Raw genomic sequence first — 26,049 nt, 5'->3', positions numbered from 1 at the left:
GCATGGAAACCTTGTGTTTGTTTAAATTGTGCTATATAAATAAAGTGGATTGGATTGGATTGGATGAGTTTCCCTAGCCCGGAGACCCAACTCTAGCCTACTGTAGATCCATTGGCAAATGTTTATTTCTTGGTTGGTGGACGTTTCTCTGAAGTTTGAAATCATTGGAGTTTATTCACTAACATTTGGTAATGACTTAACCTGGGGGAACACAACTAAATGGTTTGCAAATGATATCTAATTGCTCTCATGAACGCCCCCTGTTCGCTGGTTGGTCGGAGGTGCTCTTGTCGGTGTAAACATGGGCAGATCAAGCTATTCCAGACGGAGTACTGTAGGAAAAAAGAAATTGAGTGGAAGTATGACAGGCGAAGTCAGGCTAGAATTCCCCATCCTGCTACTAGAAAACAAGAAGATGATTGGTTGTAGCGCTATCCTATTGTGTAGAGAGGGAATTTGAAAGACAACCGTTTATCCCACCCCTCCGATTGAGCCCTGCCTATGGTGAGTTCCCTGACCCTACATCTTGATGTGAGTTTGGCTCGTCAGGCTACCTCTGTCTTATCAGAATATGAACCAGTACTTTTTAAGTTAAGCGAGCGGACACACACACACACACACACACACACACACACACACACACACACACACACACACACACACACACACACACACACACACACACACACACACACAGACAAATGGGCCCAATTGTAATACCCTCTTCCCATCTACCAGGAGGAAGTATTTTAAAGTTCTTCCTCAGTAGATGAACAGCGTAAATGATAACTTTTCTTTATAGTTATTTATTTAGAATGCATCCATTTGGGCATTGGAATTAACATTTGTGAAAGAATATTTGCTGATAACAGTCCATCAAGGAATTGCCCACAAGCACCCATGTGTTTATGCAACAGCATAAAACAGCAGCTAATCACTTTACAAGAGAAGTGGGTAAGATCTAAAATGTTATTACAGTTTTTTCCAATCGTTTACACACAATTTTGAAAACAGGGCTCTTTTTGTCAAAATATCACACTATTAGCCAAACACCACACCCAATCAGCAGAACATAACAGATTGTTAGCAAAATGGAATATTTCTGTCAAAACAATAAACACATTGATAAAACCTTATACTGTTCTCATATCACTAACACATTCTTTGAATGATTCTACACTGTGTCCATCTTATACACACCAACACAATAAATTCAAAACACATCTGTAAAAACCCTCTTCCAATATATGGATCTTATTCAGACATATTGTTTGAGAGCATTAGGATAATTTAGATGACAAAAATATTTTTGATGAACCCTCATCAAGCAATGTACAAAACTGATGCTGCAGGCAATATTTCTTTCTTTCACTGTACCGTTCAGTTACAGTGACAAGTCAATCAACAGAAAATGGCAAAATTATAGTTCTTGCTACTGTGAAGTGTAGAAAAATAAAAATCTGTACACAAACAAAAAGTACTGTACACTTACAGTCACTGAAGAAAAACTAAAGCAACAATACAAACAAGTAACAACAATACATAATACTCTAATCATTTCTCTGTCTAGCTGGATCGAGTTCACCACATCACAGGCTATGGGTGCCTCTCATTTTGGCTTTTATACGTCCTCCCTCGCTCCTCTGGCCTCGATCCTCACTGATCGACATAAAGAATGATGGGGCGAAAACAATGCGATAGTCTATCCAGTGTTAGTTAGGGAACGCCCCTCGAGGATCGAGCATAACACACCTAAGTGCTGCGTTTTCAATTTTGCACATGTGTGCTTACACACCTGGTGGATGTGACTATTCAATTTGTTCATTAGTGTGGTCATTGGCAAGCCAGGGCTTTATAATGAGAAGGAAGTACCTAACAATCTTTATCTGTGTCTAAGGTGTGAAAATGTGTTTTACGTTTTGACATTCACTGTGTGTAATGTTTCGCAAAAAGTGTGAAGCTGAATTTGTGCTTACTGTTGTACTACTCTGCGCAGGCGTTTTGCTTCTTAAGTGTTAAGTATTGTTAACTGTCTGTTAATCTTAATTTTAGTGTGTAAACAATTGGAAAAAACTGTATTGTGAAAGTGTAAGTGGTGCAACACTGCCCTCTGTGGGACAAACCTATGCATTGCATTTAAAATAAATGTTCATTAGAACCTTTCCTAGAACAGCTGTCATGTTTTCTGGGAAAAGATAGGCGATGCTGAGCAATAAAATGTAGGCCTATGCTATTTCGTAAGGTGAAATGGTTTTATAGGCGAATCAAGTAACTTAATGATTGAATGTAGACAACGTGTTTGCTTTTCATTGTCCTTATAATTTTCTTTAAAATATAAATGAATCACAATTGTGAATGCAACATGAACGCTACGAGAATATTCACCATCTTTAGGACTGGTGACTGAAATGTCTTTTTAACAACTGTGTTTAGTCAATGTGGTGGCACAAAGAAAAAAAATACTTGACAACATTTCTGCTTTCTGTGAAAACACACAAACCCTCCCTCAGTCAGAACAGCATGTCCTCTTTAAGTCCTCGCTGCTGCAGTCTGGAGTTATGTTCTTTGTCCTGCTGCTATACCAGCTCCCCTAAGTGTTGCATAACATTGGTAAGCTCATCTAATATGCACTTTGCCTGTTTACATAACTTCAGCCTTGTGTATAAGAATATCATGCTTCTGCTTTGGATGTGCAGCACTGGTACCTGATATAGGTTGCATTTTTGTGAATATATTTTTATTTTTAGTGCTTTCACATAAACAAATATAGGTTGCATTTTGAGGCACTCCGAGTTTATGTCGGGCTTCCCCCCCTTTAATAGTGAAAATTAACAAATCTTTCTGTAGCATGAATTGGTCAACCTCCACAGGCGTGTCGCCTGAAGCGGGGTTTAGGTCGGGTTATGTAGAGCTGTGAAAATGTGGTCTGTTTTTTGGGTAATCTTGCGCTCAGTAAATATTTGTTGGCAGTGATTAAGCAGTGGGCTGAGGGACTTCTCAGCAATCAACAATTATCCCTCTGTCCCCACTACCGAGACTCCACAGAAAGCCGCCTCTATATGTGTAATGGCACAAAAAAAATCTTACTTTACAGATATATTTGGCAAAAAAATTAAACAATTCCAGAACCTTTGGAATGTGATGGCAATCTTCAATAGCAATGAAACAACATGACCACAAGATGGGGGAATTCCCTTGACCTTATAGCTGTTTTTTCTTGCCTTTTTTTCCAAAGGTTTTCAATGGTCGACTGATGCAAGACCATCACTCTGATTAAACACTGATGTCTGTGTCTGTTTAAATATTTCATCGGTGGTTGTTTCTCTGTGGCTGGAGGTTGCCTTGTCATGAATTTAAACTTCTCCTTGCCGTGGTCTGAATGGCAGAGTGAAGGGGATTTTCTTTGAACTAGTGGCATTGAAAATAGCAAATGGCCAAGCACGTTAAGCAACATTACTGTCTTCATACTCATTCATAAGACAACATTTCAACATAAGGTCTATTTCATGAGGCAAGAACAAATAACGACTCATTTAGGTCATGGACAGACGTATAACATCGCTAAAACCACACAATAGGTAACTTGTCGAAAACAAACATTGTGATGATTCAGTATATTTCTAACATCTGTGTGTCTGCATATTTGTGTGTGTGGGTGCGTGTGTGTGCTTGCTCGTGTGTTGGTGTGAAAGCAAAACGCTTGGGCTGTCACTCTCTCTTGAAGGCTGGCATTTTAAAAGCACCACAGATGACGAGTGTTTTTTTCCTTATTTCCTAGTCTGGGTTTTTAATCAAGAGTTAAACCTCTTAATCTACTTAGATCTAGTATTTAATGTAGGCCCATGTTGACCCACCCTTGGTGCAATAGGTTGGATTATGTGGGTAGATTTTGGGGAAATGGTAATGAAGGATTTTTTGGGGAGGAGTGCATGAAGGGAGTGGATAAGATGGAATGTGGCCAGATCAAATCAACAGACATCAATTAATTCTCCCTTCCGTAGATGTAGCCAAGCTACTGGCCATTTTGAAGGTCACTGAAAGGTTAATGTCAGATTAAAAATGAATATCAAATACACTTCTCTTACTAATACAGTAATAGTTTCAGTGAGTGTTTATCCACAGTGACACAAGAAAATCACTTGTCAGCACTTCAATAAAGTGCTGTAATATCTCAATAACGTATAAGATTATTAATGCTCATCATCCCCTGTTACACTGAGACGTGGACAATCTCATGGCATACTGCAAAACTGTCACGCATACATCCGTTATGTATCCACGAAGATAAATGAATGTGGGGATTTGCCTAATGCTCTGTCGATATAGTCAAGAACTCAATTGAGTCACTTGCCTTAAACTTTCGTCCTGGCCCATTGTTATCTGCTTACAGCATATTCAGTGAGGGTTCAATAAATATACATAAATGAAGAAATCAATAAAAATGCTAAAAGTAAAATTTCTTTCAAATTATATTTATAATCAAAGTCTTTATAAAACACAGTATATATCAACATAAACATACTACTTCTGAAAACATACCCCATGCTATAATCAACCCCCTTCTTTTAAAGTGCCATAAAACCAAATGACCAATCCAGAAAGGTCATGAGGATTACATTTCAGAGGCATTGCATGTGCAACACTAATCTATCTAATACCTCAGCCAGCTCTGACTGGGCTCCCCACACTATACGCACTATTGCAGCACAGAGACAGTGCAGTTAGATCATCAAGAAAACACACGAGTATGACCGCAACTCCCTCCAAGGCCTCTGAAAGCACAGATCTGTGATGTTACCATTTTTACAGGTCCCCTGAAAGCCCTTCGTGGCAGTCACTTCTATCTCTTGAGTGTGTTCTGATTCATCCCAACAACATCCTATTAGTTTATGAAGAGAACAGATTTTCCACTCAATGTGTCTACTGTTTTCACATCTGGCCTTTTCCCCTAGTTCTGCCTGAAGGATCAGCACTTTGTTTTCATGTCGTGCCCATGTCATGCACTCATTGCCTCCACACCCAAGCTCTTCCCACGTGAGTCATTTAAAGGAGACCTTGAGCACTTTCACTCAAGTCATTGTTCTTGTGTTACTCCCAAAGGCATCATCATCTGCTGCCTTGATTCTGGACCTGCCTGCCTGCATCAGAACCATTACAATCTGCAAAGGGAGGGGCACCGTGAGCTTGGTCCCTCTCCCTCTCTCTTTATTTTGAGTGCCCATCAGTTTACAGGAAGTTGTTCTTGTGTCAGCAGGGTGACTTCCTGTCATTGTGGGTTATTTTGGACACCAGAGTTGTTGATCGTTGATGTGAAAGCATGGAATGTCTGTCGTATGCAAAGGCAAGTTGGGAAAATTAAGTGAGAACAGGGTATAGGGCAGAGAGGGTACAGTAGATGCTGTAACACACTGACAGCTGACGCAAACCAGACGGCCAAGCAGCTGTCTGGCTTAAGTTTTACCATGAATGTTTACTCTCCATCAGTTTGTGGGTGTATGATACTGGAGCTGGACTTTAACATTTGGAAATACAGTTGTATTGTGTCTCTGCATGTACATCTAAGCATCACATCCACTGATTCAGAGACATAGTCGGCTATTGACTTTTGCAGAATAAACTTTTAAACCAGAATTTACAATTTAAGGGAACTTATGTAGGCCTAGGCCTAATTGCATAAGTCAATTTATTCAAAATGATTAATTCTAATGTTTTATACTCTGCCTACTCAATCACTTAGCATAGCTCCTAGGTCTTACTGTTGCAAAATACAAATGATATAAGCTAATTACCATAAGCTATAAAAGTTATTATATAAAACTTAGTGAACAGCACTGAAGGACAATATAACTGTAGCCTAATATGAATTGCTGAATCACAAACAAAATCCGTCCTTCACCTAAGAACCACCAGAGGGCTCAATTACTACTGACACATAGGCTATTATAACAGATTTCTGAATGGTGAATAATAACCTAATAGTGATTCAGTTAATAACACCACACTACATCACAAAACGATATGAATGGTCTGATCACAGCCGGTAGCCACCTAGTAAGCTAGTTTAAGCTATACGGCTGCAATCGTGCAAAATTAATATTTTGGGGCTATGACTGAGTGTGAAAACAAAAAAAACTGTAGGTCCGAATGTAAAGCATAGCCTACACTGACTTCTTCAGCTACCTGGTCTTGGACAGATGCGCAATGCAAAATCTCACTAGGGACATATCAAGACACAATAGCAGGCAGTCCGCGAGCAAGTAGCCTACTGTGTCAAGTGTTGATACTGAGTATAGCCTACCTATTTGCTCAGCATTCCGCTACATGTACAAAATACCACGACGCGAGAAATACCTTCAGCATGTATCATCATAGCCATCTGTCCGTTGCCAAGAGTGCATAGCCTACGCTCACTAAAATCTGACCAAACCATGCATTGGGCAATACGGCTAGTGTAAGTAGGTCAGTATGGGTAGCTTGCATTGTTCGCGCTGAAGAAATCAGTGCTTTGAAGTATCGATCAGTTCGCCCTAAAAGAAAAACACCCTAAAATAATCGGACCTATATTCACCTTAGCACATTTAACTAAAGACACACGGGCCATGGACCATTCAGCTAACTTGTAATGTAAGAAGTTATAGCTACCGAGTTCAGCCCCATTTTTAATAATTAGGCCTAAACCTACCCATATGTGCATGTTGATGCAACATGGGTGAATTCACATCTCAATAAGAATAATGCTCTGCAAAATAACAGCCAATGAGATAACGCAATGACCTGATATTAAACCAGAGTGTACTGTAGCCTAAGTTTGAGAGGTAGCCTAGGCTAGGTTCCATTCAACGCTACAATGTTCAAGTGAGTCATCGTCCAGACAGTATTGTTCCTCTGATATTCCATTGCGCTGGCGGCGGCACGAGGAGGGAGTTAATATGGCTGGCCACAATTTATCTGTCAATGTAGTGAGCTCGCCTTGTGCTGCCGACACGACGCGCATAACAACCCATTTAGTTCCCATCATTTCAGAGCTTCTTGTCCCCTCCCCTCCAGACACAGACAACAACATACACCTTAATAGGGGCGCGTCTCCGACACAGCCGCCGACCAATAACCCGTCTGTCTGGGCAGAGACCAAGGGGATGAGTACTTGTCGAGGCCCAATCAGCGCTTTTGTGTTGCCTGCCGGTGCCGGGGACTGGTCGTGAGGAGCTACTGTAGCGCTTCAGGATCGGATAGTGAACCCGGAGCCAGTGGAACCTGAAGGGTAAAGGAGAATCAGGTGAGTCCGAGGATATAAATTGGGCCTAGCCGATCTAGTAAGCGATTTTCAAAACAGGAACATTGTAATTAGATTATTCCGTAATCTTACGATTGGCCTCGGCACTGCCAACAATCGCGTGCAAGGTTACGGGGTGATGATATGGTTGGATCAATTATGGTGCAAAGCCAGACAATAGCATAGCCGCTTCGCTAGTTCAAATGCTGCGGCTAGGCTAGCAAGCTATCAGTATCCAACAGTTTAGAGTAGCTGGCTAATACTGTTAAAATGCTCCGAGGAGCCCTCCTACGAGTTACAACACACGGAACTCCTTCACGTGCGCGATGTTTACGTATTAACTGCCATTTCTGTGAATAATCTTAAGAAGTTACTAGGCGAATGCAACATTTTAATGTCTCAAATGTCTTTTCATTGTTTCATCTCGTGTCTCTGGGGGTTAACCCAGATTGGCGGAGAAAGCCTTGCGTCCTCCTGGCTGTGCGAGAAGGCTACAGTTGCAGCGCTGCACACAATGCAAATAGCCAAATTACTCACTGTATCACGATTTCATAATCAGACTACAATGTATTTCACCAACACTGACACATAATAACCATGATCGAGAGGTAGTTGAAGTGTTTTGCGATTACTGTTCCGGTTAACAGTGTTTAGGACGCGAAGAGTGAAGCTAGTTCACGGTGAGATGATAGCTGTACAATTAGAGGGGGGGGAAAAAATCCGAAAATGCATCAGCCATTTACGTAAGTGAGGACGTTCCCTCAACTCCATATGCACGCAAATGGCTGCCCAGCAGTTGACATGCGTGAGACTGAAATTTAATTCCGACGTGAATGCATATTGATTGTAACCAACAGGGAGTCACTGATCAACTCGGGTAGATGACGTTGGGGAAGAAACGCAGATCAATAATATATGCCATCTATGATTCTTGGTGCGGCAGACATGTCATAAGTGAGACAGCGCCTAATTTATAGACTACCAACAGTGTTGTAACTTGCAAAACGGTACGACTCTGTCGGTCATGGGTTTTGGGAATATTTTATGGGAGTCAGTTGTCTCTAACTTGGCAGCAGAGAAGCCTACTACAACTGGTAGCACTTTATTAAGTCACAATTTCTTTCAAGTTGCATTCGCCAATAGCAGCCACAACTGTTGAAAATGGACTCGCCAAGATTTATGGTTAATAATAGAGGACATTAGAGTAATTTAGAAGGAATAAACTTCATTATTCAATTTTAGTCAGCCCAAATAAATACACTTTGGAATTCAACGTCAAAAGACTGATCAAATCCCAGTGTTCTTGTTGCTGCTTTAATGATAGAATTGTTTGATCATATGGGCTACTGGTGTATTGTATGATTTATAACATGCATACAAAGTCACAGTTATCATGAAGGAAGTGTTAAGGTGTGTTTTTGTGTGTTAAAAAGGTCATGTAGCACAGCCTAGAAGCTTCAGTAACATCTTTCCACAGACTCTAAATTCAGCCATTGAGGCTCAAAAGTGGGCTTTATTTTTTGCCTGTACTTCCATTGTATTTACGCCATGATCATCTTCAGCTTATCTCTGTAAAGTCTCCAAAGTTGTTGTGAAGTGTAAACTTGGGACTCCTTGGGTCTTGCACATTAAGCCAAGTCAGGTAAGACTCAAGTCAGCAGGGCAGTTTGCAGTGTCTCTCCCCCAAGAATGTCTGGTATCTGGGTAGCCATTGTATAGGGAACTGTGGTTGTTGTTTTTTTTTGTGAGGGGACAAAGGTGTATATGAAACCGCAAAGGTCTACCTTTTTTGAGTTTGCTTGTTTTCGCATGGGCACACTTGACCACGTTTTACATTCCACTACATTCTACTGGCCCTCACTCAGCAATGCAATGTGATTACCCTGCGGTTAGGATATCTCTTGAAATAAAGAGAAGTCGCTGTAGAAGTCAGACTCCAATGTACCTGATGGAGATCTCTGGTTCTTTCCCTCCTTCATTCTTTTTCTTTCTCTCACATACACATCCCAGCCATCCACACACTTTCTCAGCTTGCACCCTCAGGAAGGCCTACCACACATTTTTTTTACTCTTTTTGCTCAAAGCCATTTTGTTTTGATCACTCCCTCTTCTCCGCAGACAGAAGATACTTGGCTGGGTGGTATTTATTTTTCTTCTCTCTCGCTTTTTCTTTCTTTCCTTTTCTTTTCTTTTTTTCCTCCCCTTCAGTGCCATTCATTTTATTACCTCGGTGGATGCCTCCCAGCTTATGGGCGCCGCCTGCGAAGGGATTTCATGCAGCATGCACACTTTAATTTCCATGGTGCAGCGGCCACCTTATCGCTGGCAACGGCCCAGTCTTGTTAAGCCTCACGAGGCGTCTCGATAGGCGTCTCTAGGTGCTTCCCGAGCTGAAACACCAGAGTCAAGAAGCGACCTCTCTCTTTGTTTGGAAGGATTTTTTTGGGCAGATTCATTGGGATCCACCCCCCTCCTACCCCCCGGGATTGGTCCACGAGTGACCCCTTATTGGGTTTTGGAGGCTGCGGATTGGGGTCAGTCTGAAGCCACCGAACTTGACTGTGTTTATAGAGCCACAGTATTTTCCATCACTACTGTTGCTTTTGATTTCCGTAGTAACGTAATGCTATCCTTATGATGTCAGTGTGGACAAGACCTCTTTTGCTAGCCTGTACCACCACAAACTGAAGCTGCCATCATAGGCGATAGACATGAACACACACGCTCGCACACACACACACACACACACGCACACACACACACGCATATATATATATATATATATATAGACAGACAGACACACACACAGACACACAAAGCAGACGTGGCCTTGGTTCCTCTTACAGTTACAAAATGGGCCTTCTAGGAATAAAATGCACCCCCGCCCCGTCCCTTTGGCTGCTTGAGCAGACAAAACAACAGTACCAAGCTCCATAAACATCATGCTAGTGTCCCCGAGCACCTGGAGTTTGACATAATGTTGTAAAAATATTGGCAATCTCCACTGCATACATAGTCACAATCTGACAGGGAGCATGTTGCATGGAGCGAGAGACTATATTCACATCAGACGCTCTGATGTTGACCTCCATGACCTTCTGTCGTGATCTTTTGTCCCAGGTTTTGTAGGGAAAGGCTAAACATAATTGAGTCTTGAATACCCTCATCACCCCAGACATCATGAAGGGTCAGTGAAAACATAGACCCTTATTTTTCTTTTCTTCAAACAGAGCGGCGACTGAAAAAAAAAAAATGCCCCTCTTTACCCCCGAGTGGCCAGTTCAGGGAGGGATTAGGGTCTCCTCTTTGCAGGATTCGGTCAGCTGTGCGCTTCTCTGCTGCACTCGCTCGCTCACACCGATAACGTCCGTGCGCCCTGGCACAGCGCTGACCTCATTTCCTGTTAGTCCTATAGGAAAACAGAGTAATGACCAGCATCATTACCTCAGCCGTTCCAGCTAACAGGCAGGCATCAGTGTAAAGACTGTAAAGCAAATGTTAACACTTCATTGGCCATAATGCATGAGAAAAGAAGTTCCACTGCAAAAAAAAACAAGCAAAAACAAAAAATGAAAGACAGAGCTTTGAGCAAGCCAAAACCACTGCTTACTCATTCACTATGGCATGTTCATTTTTGTTCATTGTCTCATGCTGTTCATTGTCGTCATTCAGAGTTTGCCCTCTCAGTAAATGGACATCTGTCTTTCTGGTGACTGAGTGAAATGAGTGAATAACATCCATGCAATATTGAAGAGGTGAAAGTAGCTGGAGGCATTGTTCGTTTTCTCTCACCCCTCTGCCTTGCGAGGCACTGGGGTCTCCAACGTCCCCAATCGGTTGTGCAGAGCCCTGCGAAGCACCTCCTCCCTGTGAGTTTCATTTTGGTGAGAGGTTGGGAGAGTGTGTGTGTGTGTGTGTGTGTGTGTGGGGGGGGGGGGGGGTCTTCCAGTGCCCCGTTTAGAATCCCTCTTCGTTTCCCGTTCTGTACTTACGCGAAATTAAGAGATGAATGACTGCTGTTTGAGAGGAGAGAAATCAGTATAATTAGCTCTTAATCAGGAAAATTAAGTTTATTTAAAAATCCGCCCAAGTGAAAATCCTTTGAGGGGGAGTGAGAGAGCAGGCTTTGCCGGGTGCTGGCACGTGCTACTAATTGATATGTGATGTTAATGAAAGCCTGCGAAGTGTGGCGATAAACAAGGGATTCATCTCACACAGCAAGCAAAATAGGAAGACAGCGAAAGACAGTTGAACAACATGAGTCGGAATTATATTTTCACATTTCTGCGACACCTTGAGACAACCTCTTATGCCATTGTGTGCATCAGACAGTGAACACGATCCGGTACTTCCAACCGCACTAATACTTAACCTGCGCATTTCTGGCGTGGTTGGTTTTTTTTTTTGCCCCTCTGAAATTGTAACCACCCCTTCACCCTCCCACCCTTTTGGTCTGCTGAGCCTGAGGTGGATGGATGCTCGTGCTCCTCACTGATGGTGCCCGTGTCCTTGAGAAAGGTTGCACAGAGTACAGTAGGCACTCCGGCTCATCCTTTGTAGTCCAGGATGCATTGCATTGTTTGCTCCCCTCGTGTGTTGTAGTCCTGTCTGTGTAGCTTTTGCGTGTGTTCATTTAGTCTTTTACTAGCTGCAGGTATAACCTTTATTACGAATGAATAGGCCTAAGCATCATTTAATGACCGATGAAAGTGAATGATGGGTTTGTTACGAATGTCATGATTGTCTCATTGTCTCTGATACCGTATTAGTAGACTAGTCATATAGTTACAGTAATAAAGGTGTAACAAAGATGTCATTAATGCAGCTTGAGTCAAATGGTGGTTATGTAGTGGTATCTCTCGAAACAGAAGGAAAGATGGAAGCATTGACTTGTTCCACCTCAATAACAAAAAACGCACACACACAAGAAAGTATAAACCCCCAGTGCCTCTTTGTTTTAATAGTCAGCGTATGTGTGTACTACTGTATATTTGTGCGCTGACGAACAGGCCTTGTTAACACCTGAATGGGCGTGTTTCGGGGGGCCTTGTTTGAGGCTTATTAAAGCCCACGCAGAAACAATCAGCCAGATGAATGGCTCCCTGTGAAGTTTAATTAGCGGGCCTCCCCAGCACTTTAGCTTGGATAAACAGCAGCAGGGAACAGCCACGCACAGCGTCGTAGCCGACGACCGCAACAGCAACAACCCGAGGGATTCTCCCAGCTGGAGAGGTAGAGCTCACCTGTGGTGGTGGTGGTGGTGCTGGTGCTGGTGGTGGTGATGGTGGTGGTGCTGGTGCTGGTGGTGCTGGTGGTGCTGCTGGTGCTGGTGGTGCTGGTGGTGGTGGTGGTGGTGGTGGTGGTGGTCGTCGTCTCAGTCAGTGGAATCCAACGGAAGTGGAGACAAGTACGCGCGGACAGATAAGGGGCTAGTCTGATTGTGATGCAGGTCTTGTGCCCCTCCACAGTGTGCATTGCATGGGTAAACCCAATATTTTCACAACTTTAATATATCTAATGATTCATGTCTCTACAAATGATTCTCCGCTTCCTCCTTAATGATACGATGGTGTGTCGTTACTACATAGGGCCCTTTCTTTAAAGTGGCCATGTGAATTGGTCGCGAGGCGTAGCTAGAAGTGCTTGTTGTGGACTGTCTTCGGTTGGCCATGGGAGTTGCTCACTACTTCTGTTGTGGCACCAGCTGTCAGTGATTGGCTAATCTACGAGAGTCCCGTTTATGACTCAGGAGAGGAGTCGGGATGGAAGGGTGGTGACGACGTGGAGTGGATGGGGAAGTGAGAAAAGAAGAACTTCATCGTGGAGTTATTTAGGGACGGATGAATGACATGGAGAAGAGCGTGAAGATGAATGAGGCAGAGTGAGGAGACGACAGCGAAGGAAGTTCGGCGGGCAAAGGACAGCGGATGGAGAAGAAGAGTGAATAGAGGAGGGTGCAGTTATGTCTCGCAAAAAGCCATGAGCACATCGTTTTACCACCTGCCACAACTCTGATTGCTGTAGATACATTAGACTACTTTCTTGTACAGTATTAAAGGGGACCCTCGCAATTACTTGCTCCTGAGGGGACTTCAGGGAGTAAAATCTCAAGGAGTCCAAGGACTCTCAATTTGCAGCCACAGAAGTCATCCTGACAAAACCTCACATCTCGGTACATACTCCCCTCACACCCATCATCTGTTATCTCAGGTATATAGCTGAGTATAGCCCAAACAATAATCAGACCACATGTCTGGGTAACTGCTTTCCAAATGGCAATCTTTTCTGCAGGTCAGGTGCAACCATCTTCACAAGTTTTAGTGCTTCGCTTTGACCTTGGTAGCTTGCAAGAGAGCGAGCCGTTTGAGGTCAGTGGGCAGTGGGCAGGGCACAGTGGTAGGTTCTTCATATATGAGTTAAGGTCCAGTGTGTCAACAAGCTGGAATTATAAATAGTTTGTGAGTCTCGGCATGACATTGCTTCCTAATTCAGTCTTCTGTCCCTATGATCAGCACCCCGAGTGAACGCCCCCTTCCTCTCTCTCTCTCTCTCTCTCTCTCTTTCTCCACACATACACACACACACACACATATACACACACACACACACACACACACACACACAACCCCCCCCCCCCCCCCTTTTCCTTGCCCTTTCTTGCATGACGACGAGCATGCAGTGGAACAGATTGCTCTTCGCCACCTTGCTTTTTCCTTTGTCGTCTTCCTCCTTCGCCGTCTAGCTCCAGGCCACCATTGCAACAGTCCTGCAGCTGACTTGATTAGTCCATCGCTAGACGCTAATTTATCTTCACGAAAAAGCCCCTGAAAACCTGCAAAATGATCAGCCTGATGGCAACATGCCATGGAGTGCTCGATCCAAGAAATGGCCCTCCGTTGTTGTTCTTGGTGGCGTGTTGCATTTGAAATCTCTGTTTTCATAAGCCCATTGCTCTCAAAGCTAAGATAGGTACCTCCGCTCATGTTATCTCAGTTTGATAAAGCACTGGGTGTTGGACACACTGAAGTGTGTTGCGAGCCAGCCTGTTGTGCCCATAGACGGGTTGTGTTAACGACAAGTGTGAGGTTTCATTTTTTTTTTTTTACCAGGCTCTCGTATCAACGTATGCCTTTGTTTTGAGCCTGTGCGAAACCGTGTGACACAGGGTATTTGGAGCGTGTGCATTGTTGTCCATCTCTCTCACTCTTTCTTTCTTTCTTTCTTTCTTTCTGTCTTTCTCTCTCTCTCCCTCTCTCCCTCTCTCTTTTTTGGTTAAAGCCATTGCTCCTGTGCCATACTTTCAACCCCATTTTAAAAATCTCCCTGCTACCTCACTCTCTCCAGATGGCTCAAGTTCCAGCATTTTTTCCTCCATTTTTTTTTCTCTGTCTTTTTTCAGATTCTTTTTTTTTTGTTTAAACAACGTATGCCCCACCCTGTGGTCTGAAGTTCCGCAATGAGCCTTTTTGTCAAGGTGCCAGGTTTTGGATTCAGCCCTTCATGAAAAACAAGTAGATTTCCCTCTTTCTGCCCCGAAAGCTCAGGGGCTTCGATCCCCCCACCCCCCATCCCCTTTGTACCCCTCCCTCTCACTCACTCATTCTCTCTCCTTCTTTCTCTCTTTCCCCTTCTCTTTCTCTCGCTCTCCTTCTCTTTCTCTCCCTCTCTTTCTCTCTCTCTCTCCCTCCCTCCCTCTCTCCCTGTGTTCGTGTGACGTCCTAACCACTAACGGCTACATATTAAGAGATAATTCCATACCCTGAGGTTACAAACCGGCTTAGACTGGCTCGCATGCATTTTGACTCCGTTGGGTACCCTGGCTTTGAAAAAAAAAAAAAAAGATATTGTGACTCTGCTTTTTTTAAAGGAACAGGAGACTAATTCTCACCAAGACTGACAGCAAGTCCGACTGCCATAACAGCAACATAACAGCAAGGCCAACGCCAAGGGTTTTATAGTTGCTTCTAGATACCATGAGGCATTGGAAATGCAATCTTTATGGGGGCAAATGTTTTTAAGTCATCCCTCCAAAAGCAGTACCACTTGGATTGTATCTTCCCCTGTGACGATCCACTTATCAGTCTTTAAGTTTTTATATCCAAGATAAAAGTCCAATCCAAAGGACTTGTACAATCCAATGCAGAGTAACTAACCCCCCCCCCCCCCCCCCCCACACACACACACACAATTCTGTAGGAATCTGTTTTTAATCTTTGGTGTGTCTGTTTTATTCCCTCTCCTTGTCTCCTCTGGTTTTTGTTGTTTGACAGGCACAATCGAACAAGTGTGAATGCCTCTGCTGAAAAGCTGACATGTTTGTGTGCAAGTTGGCCTTTTGTCTGCTGTGCAACCTGTGTTGCAAAGGTCCTCCTTCCTGTCTAGATGTCTAGATGATATCCTCCCGTATTCATCGTTCTTTTTAAGTTTCGTGTTCCATGTTCCATACTCTCGCTCACACACACTTACACACACACACACACGGTACCTTAATGGAGGAGAAATCCTAGTCAACCTTCAGTGCATTTGAGCTAGGGTTTTCTGCCTAAAAGGAGTGACTCATCTTCCCTTTCATACGATGACAATTCTAAGATTAGACTAGCGTAGACCTATCAAGCGAGAAGACACAATAGAGAAGAGAGTGAAGAAGGAGCATAATGGTTGGTGATGTCGATCTCTGAATGTGAAGAAATGGATTACTTTGGCGTTGAGAGCCAAATTTGACAAGAGTTTCTTTTACCAGTGGCCATAAGAAAGGCAGACGATAGCAGACCATTCAACTTTTTAATGTGAATTCTGACCATTCGAGTTGGAAATCCTGAGAGACAAAGCTTTAAATTAGCATAAAATCTTCTAAATCGAATAAGAAATTGAATCACTTGAGGGGTTGTACTGAGTCCCAATTCACATGGAGTATTATGTGATTATAGTTGTAAGAATCCGTTTTATTCTAATTATATTACATTTGTTGTGATTTTATTATGTGTCTCCCTGATAACCTCAAGTTTTGAACCTACATTTGTTTACAACTACTTGCATGATTAGAAAAGAGGCCCTGTTTAATTTGCAACGTGCAGCTGATAGGAGCTAATTTCTTTGAACCTTTTTATTAATGCGCTTAAAATATGTGAATGAGTTGGATGGAAACCCAGCTAGTGATTCATCAATCAAGAAAAGCTGGTGCTAATTTTCAGAGGTAATTGTAAATGAGCTTTTTAAAATGACCTACAGCATGTTCAGCCAGTCAGTGCTCTTGGCTGCCACAGAATTTGGAATAGACATGGTCCACTAGGTTATTTAGTCGTGAGTGCTAAACAGTTAAATACATGTCGTCTCGCTCTTGAGTTCTCGGGCATTGAAGAAAACTAACCACTGAACTGCACAGGAGCATGATGGGAAGATTTGCATGACCATGAGGCTCGAATACTTCCTGACTGTGGTTCCGTAATGGTTGCTACGGCACAACTGTAAATCGCTGTCAGTTGCTAGTGTGTTACTGCGTATTACTCTCTCTCTTTAAAAAAAAAAAAAAAGAATCCCCCCTCCCCCTCATCTCGTCTCTCTTTGTCTCGAACTTCACAGCCTCGTACTCCCCCCACCACCCCCCCACGCTCGACGCACTTCCTCCCCTTTGCCCCCTACTACTGCCCCATCCGCCCCGCCGCCACCACCAAACGCACCCCTCTCACCCCCTCCCCTTCCCCTCCTCCCTCGGGCGACAGCAGAGCAGGAATTGATTAGTGGCACGGCTTAAAAATAGAAGGGCCTGTTGTCATGGCAACGACCACAATGAGCTGTTGTCTTGTTTAATGAAGACGGGGTGCTTTAAGTGTTGTGGTTGGCGGGGGGGGGGGGGGGGGGAGAAAGAGAGAGTGCAGAGACGGAGGTATAGCGGTGGTCACCTTTGCCTGCCGTGTGTCTGGCTCTGCATTTTGGCGAGGTCCTCGCACCTGCATATCGCAGTCCTTTGAGGCGGATGCTGTGGATTTTGCTTTGCTTTCACTTTTTTGTTTGTTTGTTTGTGTGTGAATGTGTGTGTGTGTGTGTGTGTGTGTGTGTGTGTGTGTGTGTATTCTTGAGTATGTTTGTGTGTGTGTGTGTTGCTGTCGCCGGTGTGTATAATCACTAGCCTCTGTCTGAGAGGCCTTACTTCGGTCGAGTTTTGAATCCAGTTAGCTCGCTCTAACTGGAGAGCTGCTCCTGAGGTGTGAGGTTGCTTCCCTTTTGTCACCGTGGCCTCCCTCTTCCCCAGCTAAGCCTAATAAGCAGCCAAATAAAGGGGAAATCAGGTGAAGTGGGGTTTTTATCGCCTTGCCGCAGTCTCCGCACAGACAGCCTTTATTGACTCCATACTAACATTCTGTTACCCATAACACCGTTTGCCGTCCGGGCCAACCAATGGCAAGTCTGTTGCCATGGGCACCATCCGCCTAATTGGCCTCATTAGTGTCAGAAACTAGCCGTATGCAAATTTTTGGTCATATTCCCAGCAGCCTCCTCTGTTGCTCACAGTGAGTAACATACAGCTGGGCTGTCAACGAGTGGGCTGCACGGAGGATGTTGGTCCAATTAGTGAATTAACCAATGGGCACAGCCAGTGGTCCCCGTGCCTGGACCTCCCAGTGGCTTTCCATTATTGATGGATCACAGGGTGGGAGTTTCTGGCCGACGTTGTTTCTAACGCAGGAGCTGATTTCAGTGGTGCATTTGCAGATTTAGTCTTTTTGAGGAGGCGCTCATGTGGGACGCTCTTAATTTGGTGGATACAAATATTGACGTGACTTTGTCGTCCAGAAGTGACCAGATCTAAGCTTGATATTTCGTAATCTCCGCTTGGTATTTGCAATAGTCAAGCTTGATATTTTAACATTTTTGAGCGATTTGTGTATTACGCATTCACAAAAATTAGAAAATCGCAGCATGAAAAAGGAGATAATTTACCCTGCTGTTTCTATTTGATAAGGGTACCAAAAAAAAAAATCAGCCCCAGACCAATTTGGTACCGCCCAACGTCTTCAAAAGCTAATCACCAAGTTGCTGCCAGTCCCTGCCCAGCCTCGATGTTCCAGTGAATTTGTCAATGCGAGTAATCCCTTTTTTATCAGATTTAAAAACTGATTAGAGCAGGCCTCTGTACTTCCCTTATTTGCTTTGCTCTTCACTTCAGCAGACGGCTTGAGCTTGTTTTGCCACTACAGGGTTTACGTTGGTGTCTTTTATGTGATGTGATTCAGGTGTACATTTGTTTGGATGTTTTCTGGCAAGCTCCTGTTTTTGTTATGCGCTTTTCTACTGTGCGAACTGGTGTAAAATCAGTCATTTGTATAAAGGGATTATGATTCTGCTTTAAGTGGTGGCAATGCATTGGGCCCTCTTGTTTCAGTGACCGTGAAGGCTTGGGAAGTCTTGGAAGTAGAAACACTGAGTACCAAACCAAAGAACGGAGCCCAGTTTATTATTCACTGTCAAAATGGACAGGATGGCGTCTTATGGACACACAGGAAATGAGCAAACCACAATGCATGCTCAGCCTCAGATGAACTGGCTCCACTCTTGGTGACAGCAGGGACTACGGGGATTTTTTTTTTCATTTCTTCATTTCTTATAGGTTTGATTGTGCCATTTGCACATCCCGCTAACATCTGAAGCCAGTGAGCAAATCACTTGACGACCATTTTGTAATTGCTCTCGGCAAACACATGACGCGCTCATTGTGTGTGTGTGTGTGTGTGTGTTGAGGAGCGGAGATAAGCTCCAAGATGGAGGCGGGCAGGTTCCAGGCAGGGCAGCTCCGATCTGCATGGGGGCTCAGGCAGTCACCTGCTGTACATCTCCCACAGAGTAACGAGTGCAGAAATGGCTACAGTATGAGATCATTCGGCTGGCGTCTGCCGCCAAAGCCATATTTCTGCTTTATGTGACCCTTGGGAACTGTCAAACACACACACACACACACACACACACAGAGACACACACACACACACACACACACACACATTGGCTGGTGCCGTGGCGCCTGTGTAACTATATGTGTATGTGTTTGTATTGGGTGTAAGTGCATTCGACAGCTCAAGGAACCTTGGCTTGAGGGTGCCAAGCAAGCGGCAGGAGCAGGACCCCAATGTCACTGGATTAACACTTGTTCTTTGGTGACAGTCAGAGGACTTGGAATCACTGCCGTATATTATCTTTGATGGACGTTTGTCAAAGCACGACATGCTCCACTAATTCTCCGCTAACGTGTACCAGAAGCCTTCAGTTAGTGGGCAATGGTCTCTGGCTGCTCCAGCCCTCATGAAGTTGGAACGAGGTGCCAGGAGTTTTGGGCATGCCGACGGGTTATAGTGTCCTTGGGTACTGTCTGGGCTTCTTGGCACCCAGAAGTGCTCTTGAAAACGAAAAAAAAAAACTAAAATCATAAGAATATGAGACTATCAATTTCCTTTTTCTTGTTTTGTGCCAAGCCCTTCTTGGCAAATATTAGCACATTCGAAAAAGATCCAATTACGAATCCGTGTTCATTAGGCTCGTGGTGAAATGGTTTCCTCTGCGTCTTTGAGACCTTTTTGGCTACCTTGACTTTGAACGCGAGGACAGTAAAATTACATATTCGGTTAGCTTGAGTTTGTTTTCCAGCCATGGCCACGGCATTCAAATGAAAGGTTTCAGTGCGGTTCATTATTGATTCAAACAACCACCAATGTCTATGTCCCCTCCAGTCTATAAAAGACTGTGGATTTTATTGGGTTCACAGATACATGGCCAAGCCAGTGGCCTGCGGGCCAGTATAAGGTCGTGGACACGGAAACTTGTGATCTGTTAAAAAATGTCATTTCAAAGACTCATTTGGTAATGAAAGAAAAAAATCCCCCTACCACCCATTGCCATTAGGTCTTTAAGTAGCCTATTACCTAGACAAAACCTTGGTTTGCAAAATGTTAAAATCCAAAGTGTGCACAATATTTCTTGACGAGTCGACTATAATAGATTAATTAATCTCCCTCACATGCTAATTTGATGGCTAATTAGTTGCCATGTAACGGCGCCTGCTAATCATGTGAGAGGCTAGGAGGGCATCTCTCGATTTTATGTCCCACATTCCCCTTCCATAAAAAAAAAAAAACGCCCAACGTCTGGTGGGCCCTCTCCCTCCCTCCCACCAACCACAAGCGACAGTCACCCTACACGACCCCGAAACCAATCCCGCGCGTAACAACTCCAAACTAGGTTACTGCCTCAAAGCTCTACAATTACCATAAATTACATCCATCCATTGCTATCTGCAGTGATCGTTTGTGGATAACAAGGCAGCTTTTTAGATTTATCGAATGATAACGACACTAAGCATCCCAGACATGGCAGGGGGACTCCGTGTTTATGTGTGCTTGTGTTTTTTTCCCCCCCCATCTCTTTAGGGCGGGCACACACCTGGCAGTGACGGCGGCAGCCATTTTGAGACCACGCGGAAGCTTCGGATGCAGAGAAGGGGGTAAGTGGGGCTGGGATTGCTGGAGTGGAGAGAGGGTTCAGATCAGATCAGCCAGCCTGGTTGGTTGGTTGGTTGGTTGGTTGGTTGATTGGGGTGCAGCCAGTATTGGGAGATGGGCCAGGACTTGGGGGTGGGTAGCGCATTGAATGAGCAGGAGTAGGGGGGTGGCACCACCACCACCACCACCACCACCACCACCACCTTTCCCCGGTTTGCATTCGGAAGTGAAAATGATACCCTGATTGTCTTGCCTGAAAGAGCAGGGGTTTAATGTGTGTGTGTTTGTGTGTGTGTGTGTGTGTGTGTTTGTGTTTGTGTGTGTGTGGTCACAGTCAGACTCTATGACGCACTCTTGGTGATGCAGTGGCACCAGCGCATTGGTTTAGAAAGGTGTGTGTGTGTGTGTGTGTGAATGAGTATGAGGGGGAGAGAGAGAAAGAAAGAGAAAGAGAGAGAGACGGCAGAAGAGAGGGAGTTTGCAGAGTTGCGTCAGCCAAATGAATTGTCATGATGCAGATCATGCGTGAAATGAGCTGTGGATCCCCGGATTCCGCCGCACGGCTGCAGAGTGGCAAATGGCCTTATTATCACCACTGTCCCCCTCTCTTTCTTTCTTTCTTTCTCTCTCTCTCTCTCTCTCTCTCTCTCTCTCTCTCTCTCTCTCTCTCTCCTGTCTTTCCCCTTCGCTGACAGGACTGGTCCTATGGCCCAGATCACTCCCAAAATCTTGTGTGAGTGTGTTGTGTGTGTGTGTGTGTGTGTGTGTGTGTGTGTGTGTGTGTGTGTACATGTACGTACGACGGGGTCCGAGGACGTGTGTAGGCGTAATGGTAAGGGAGGACATTTTTGTGCGGGGCAGCGGGGATCTGATGGACAGGCAACAGAGAGAGGGAGAAAGAGAGAGAGAGAGAGAGAAAGGAAGCGAGGGATAGAGGGCGAGAGGGAGAAAGGGAGCGAGGCGGGCGCATAAAGAAAATGGTGAGCGGGCTTGGTGGGGGAGGGGCGGAATTAAGGGTTGGCATTATGACAGGGTAGCGTGTCAGAGAGGGCGAGAGAGAGAGAGAGAGAGAGAAAGAGAGATGGTGTTGTCTTTTTTTTCTTTTTTCTTTTCCTGCTCATCGCTCCTCCTCTTTATCCTCAGTCCACCCCCACCCCCCCCCCCCCCCCCCCCCCCCCCCCCCCCACACACACACACACACTCGGACGCATTTATGCATCCATATTCATACTCTTTTTTTTATTTTTAACTGAGCACTGAGCACCCCCCCCCCCCATCCGCATAAAAAAAACACATTAATTATTAAGTAAGCAAAAAGGAGAGAGTGCGTACCAGCACATACCTTGAAGGGGCCCCCAGAAAGAGAGCATGTGTGTTTATTTTTACAGCAAGGAGGGGGGTGGAGGGGGAGAACTAGAGAGAGAGAGAGAAAAAAAAAGAGGAATACTTTTTTTGGAAAGGGGGAGGGGTGTACGATGAGGGAGGGGTCTCTTTTTACACGGCTTTGTGGTGTGGCACAGCTGTAGTAGAATCGTGAGGTGTGTGTGTGTGTGTGTGTGTGTGTGGGACGAGGGGGTGTTACAATAGAGCCTCTTGTGTTGGTATGGGCAATGAAACTACACTGTTTTTTCCCCCTTCCTGCTCTCTCTCTCTCTCTCTCGTTCATTCTCTTTCTCCGCCAACAAGGCCCCCCAGTCCCTCTTTCTTGTCACCTCCGTCTGTGGAGGCATAGACGTTGTTACTCACACCAACTGGGCGCACGCGCAAGACTCTGCGTGTGTGTGTGTGTGTGTGTGTGTGTGTGTGTGCGTGCGTATGAGTGTTTGTGCACAATGTGTGTATCAATGGCAGCCATTCGCTCTCAACCCTGCAGGGAGCCACAGGCTCACCGGGTCTCTGAATCAGACCAAAGAGAGTCTCAATCCGAAAACAATCCCAAACCCGACCGATGGTCGTCCCCTCTCCTCCCCTCTGGTCTCCCCTCCCTTCTTTTTTTGTTGCCCTTTCCACCTTGTGCTGTGCCGTCGCGTCGTCCCTCTCTCTCTCCTTCTGTCTGTCTGTTTGTCTGTCTGTCTGTTTGTCTGTCTGTCTGTCTGTCTGTCTGTCTGTCTCTCTTCTTTTCTCGCGCTTTCTTTTCATCTCCCTGAGCTGCTGCTGCTTTGCTTGGCAAAGTGCCCAAAGCTACGAGTCTGTCATGGAGTGCGCGTGTGCAGGTCTACGAGCGAGCGAGAGAGAGAGAGAAAAAGAGAGAGGGAGAAAAGAAGTGAAGTGGGGAGGGAGGGAGGGAGGGAGGGAAGAAAGAAAGAAGAGGTGGTGATGGTGTTGGGAGGGGGGTGGCTTAGATGCGGGGAGGTGGGTGTCGTAAGGGAGGAGAGGGTTGCGGAGAGAGAGTCTGGTTTTTGTAGCAGCTGACTGAAACAGTCATTATATTATGTAAAGGGCGGGGGGGGGGGGAGTAGGGAAGCAGCAAGCGGGGTGTGTGGGTGTGTGTGGGGGGGGTGAGTATGGAGGACTGACGTGCACCACACGGCAGTCCTGATTGGCTACTCTGTGCCATTGTTGGTTCCCTCTCCTGCTCTGTTGCTCACACACACTCTCTCAGTCCCCCGCTCCCCCCCCCCCCCCATCGTTCTGTCTCTCCGTCTCTCAATCTCGCTCTCGTCCTCCACACAGTGCTGCCTGCATGGCTCTCCCTGTGGCAGAGCTGTTTCATTGACTGATTTTGTGCCATTTTTTTCTTCCTTCTTTCTTTCTTTTCTTTCCTTTCCTTTGCCCCCATTTGTGTCTATGACCGAGTGCATTTGAGTCTCCGGGTATCTGGGTAGACCTCTGAGTTAGTGTGTGTGTATGTGTGTGTGTATGTGTGTGTGTGTGCGTCCAGAAAGGCGACGCTCATCTGCGCCGGGGCACCCACCCAGCATGTCCTGATCCCATCACGCTGCTTTTCCCCATCACGTGAACAGACCATGGCCCGTTTTCAATTTGATTTGGATTTACCAGTTTCGGATTTCCCCTCAGATGCACATCCAGCAGCCACACATATATTGTAGCAGCCTGTTGTGTGTGTGGAGAGTTTCAGTTCACACATTTAGACAGAGTGACAGCTTTGTGTGACAGAGGGAGTGACAGAAGTGTGCAGAGCAAAGCAACAAAAAACAAGCATCTCTCGGACATCTTTAACGACAAGGCCAAAGCTTAAACACCGTGCCATCGCGAGCTATACACTAGTGTGGGTGGACTAACTCAAGGATGTGATTAAACAATCAAGGGACCAATTACATCTCAATCTAAATCCTAATTAAGAACACTTAGCGCAACAACGGCGCGCCAATCAGGAGAGACAGGGGTCACTTGCAGAGGTGTAATCAGATTTTGGGAGCTCGGAAGGCACGTAGCACTAAATACATGCACACGCGGGAGCGATGAGGCAAGGGGAGACACAGCGAGCGCCTCCCAACATCTCTCCTTGATCCTCGATTCTCGGCCCTCCAGGCTCGTCCCCACTGATCTATAACTAACACGGGATAGACTGTCCCATTGTTGCCGCCCCGTCATTTTTTATGTCGATCAGTGAGGACGAGGACCAAGGAAGGAAGGGAGGATGTATAAAAGACGACTGAGAGGCACCCAGTGAGTGAAATCGAGCCCTTCTATTGGGTGGCACAGATGTGATCGTGATGTCACAACATCACAGAGACAGACGCCACAGTTCCTCTTCTCACACCTTTGTTTGACAACAAAGGGTCGAGTTCCGGTGTCTACGCTCGACGACAAACCACCTCGACATTTAATTGAGAGAATCTTCTGTTTTTAAAGCAGCGCTGTCATTGGGTCTGTTAAAAGAATTGGCTTCATTTCTTAAAGTCTTCAACTTCCCTAAGGCTCTGTTTAAAGGCGCAATCAGGGATTTCGCAGGAAGTAGCATTTGTTTGTTTTTATGTTTGTGTTTAAATGTATTAGCAGACGCTTTCCAGTTTTCGGAGCTTAAGCTGCCTGCAGAGGCCTGTTTTGTTTTACGGTGTACTTGCGGATTGGGAAGCTAGTGGTCGAGGAGAGGTGATTGCTGAACGTGGCAACAAATGTTATGGGGTTTGACATCACATAAAATCCCAGACTGCGTCTTTAACAGAGAGCTTTCTTTTGTTATTTTTTAAATATGGATTAGCCACTAGGCAGCTTGATGATGGTTCAGTGTTTAGGTCAGGGCATCTTATGTTTTCTCAGGATCCAGCCCTTGAGGTTTGTTTGCGGATGATTTTGAGTGTAGATACCCATAAATTTACTTCCTTCTCCTACAGTATGTTCCAAACTCCATGCCCACATCACTCTACTGGGTCTCTGTTTAAGCAAGCCAATAACCATTAGGCTAAATGCCTTGTTGTTTTGTTTTCAAACGTAACCTCCAAGGGAGCATGAAGCATTAGTAAAAATAGGGAGAAAATGTTTGTAATTTCAATCAACATTCATCCTCTCCAGAATGCAGGCAAGGAGCAAGTGTAGCCATTGTGTGTGTGTGTGTGTGTGTGTGTGTGTGTGTGTGTGTGTGTGTGTGTGTGTGTGTGTGTGTGTGTGTGTGTGTGTGTGTGTGTGTGTGTGTGTGTGTGTGTGTGTGTGTGTGTGTGTGTGTGTGTGTGTGTGTGTGTGTGTGTGTGTTTGTCTTCATGTATGCTCACGTGTGAAATCATATCTCTTCTTTGTAAAAAAGCATTTATTGTTCTTGTGTGTTTGTGTCTATGTGGGAGATTGGCTTTTTTCCTTCCACACAAGCACATTCTGTGTGTGTTTGTTCCTTCGTATGTTTATGTGTGTGTTGTGTGTGTGTGTGTGTGTGTGTGTGTGTGTGTGTGTGTGTGTGTGTGTGTGTGTGTGTGTGTGTGTGTGTGTGTGTGTGTGTGTGTGATTGCATGGTCTCTCCCCTGTGGTCCTGCGGCTGCTTTGGTGCATCGCGCACACACACACACACACACACACACACACACACACGCACGCGCACACACCAAACCCTTCCCTGCACAAAGAGGCCTCGTTTGTCATCCGCGAGATGAGACGGAGATTGTCTTTTTCTCTCCCGTGCGGGGAATGAGAATTCGCCCCTAATTGCGCCGGCCATTTGTTCCGACGGTGACTTCACCACTGGAGAGGCAGGCAGGCAGGCCGCAGGACCCAGCTCAGCAGCCCAACACACACACACACACAGCACACACAGCACACACACACACACACACGCATGGCACACACACACACACACACACACACACACACACACACACACACACACACACACACACACAC

General features: G+C 45.2%; 1 protein-coding gene across 1 annotated transcript in view; it reads left to right on the top strand.

Annotated features, from left to right (window-relative positions):
* Window positions 1-7,175: 7,175 nt before the first annotated feature.
* The window catches only part of gatad2b (GATA zinc finger domain containing 2B), a 37,338-nt gene continuing 18,464 nt past the window's right edge, over window positions 7,176-26,049 (top strand). The window contains exons 1-2 of the mRNA XM_062529355.1: window positions 7,176-7,276; window positions 20,686-20,759. Coding sequence (XP_062385339.1) covers window positions 20,746-20,759 — 14 coding nt within the window. The 5' untranslated portion in view covers window positions 7,176-7,276; window positions 20,686-20,745. The remainder of the gene's footprint in view (window positions 7,277-20,685; window positions 20,760-26,049) is intronic.

This window comes from Sardina pilchardus, chromosome 24 (assembly GCF_963854185.1).
Source record: "Sardina pilchardus chromosome 24, fSarPil1.1, whole genome shotgun sequence".
Classification (NCBI taxonomy): Eukaryota; Metazoa; Chordata; class Actinopteri; order Clupeiformes; family Clupeidae; genus Sardina; species Sardina pilchardus.
This window is presented reverse-complemented; position numbering and strand designations above follow the sequence as displayed.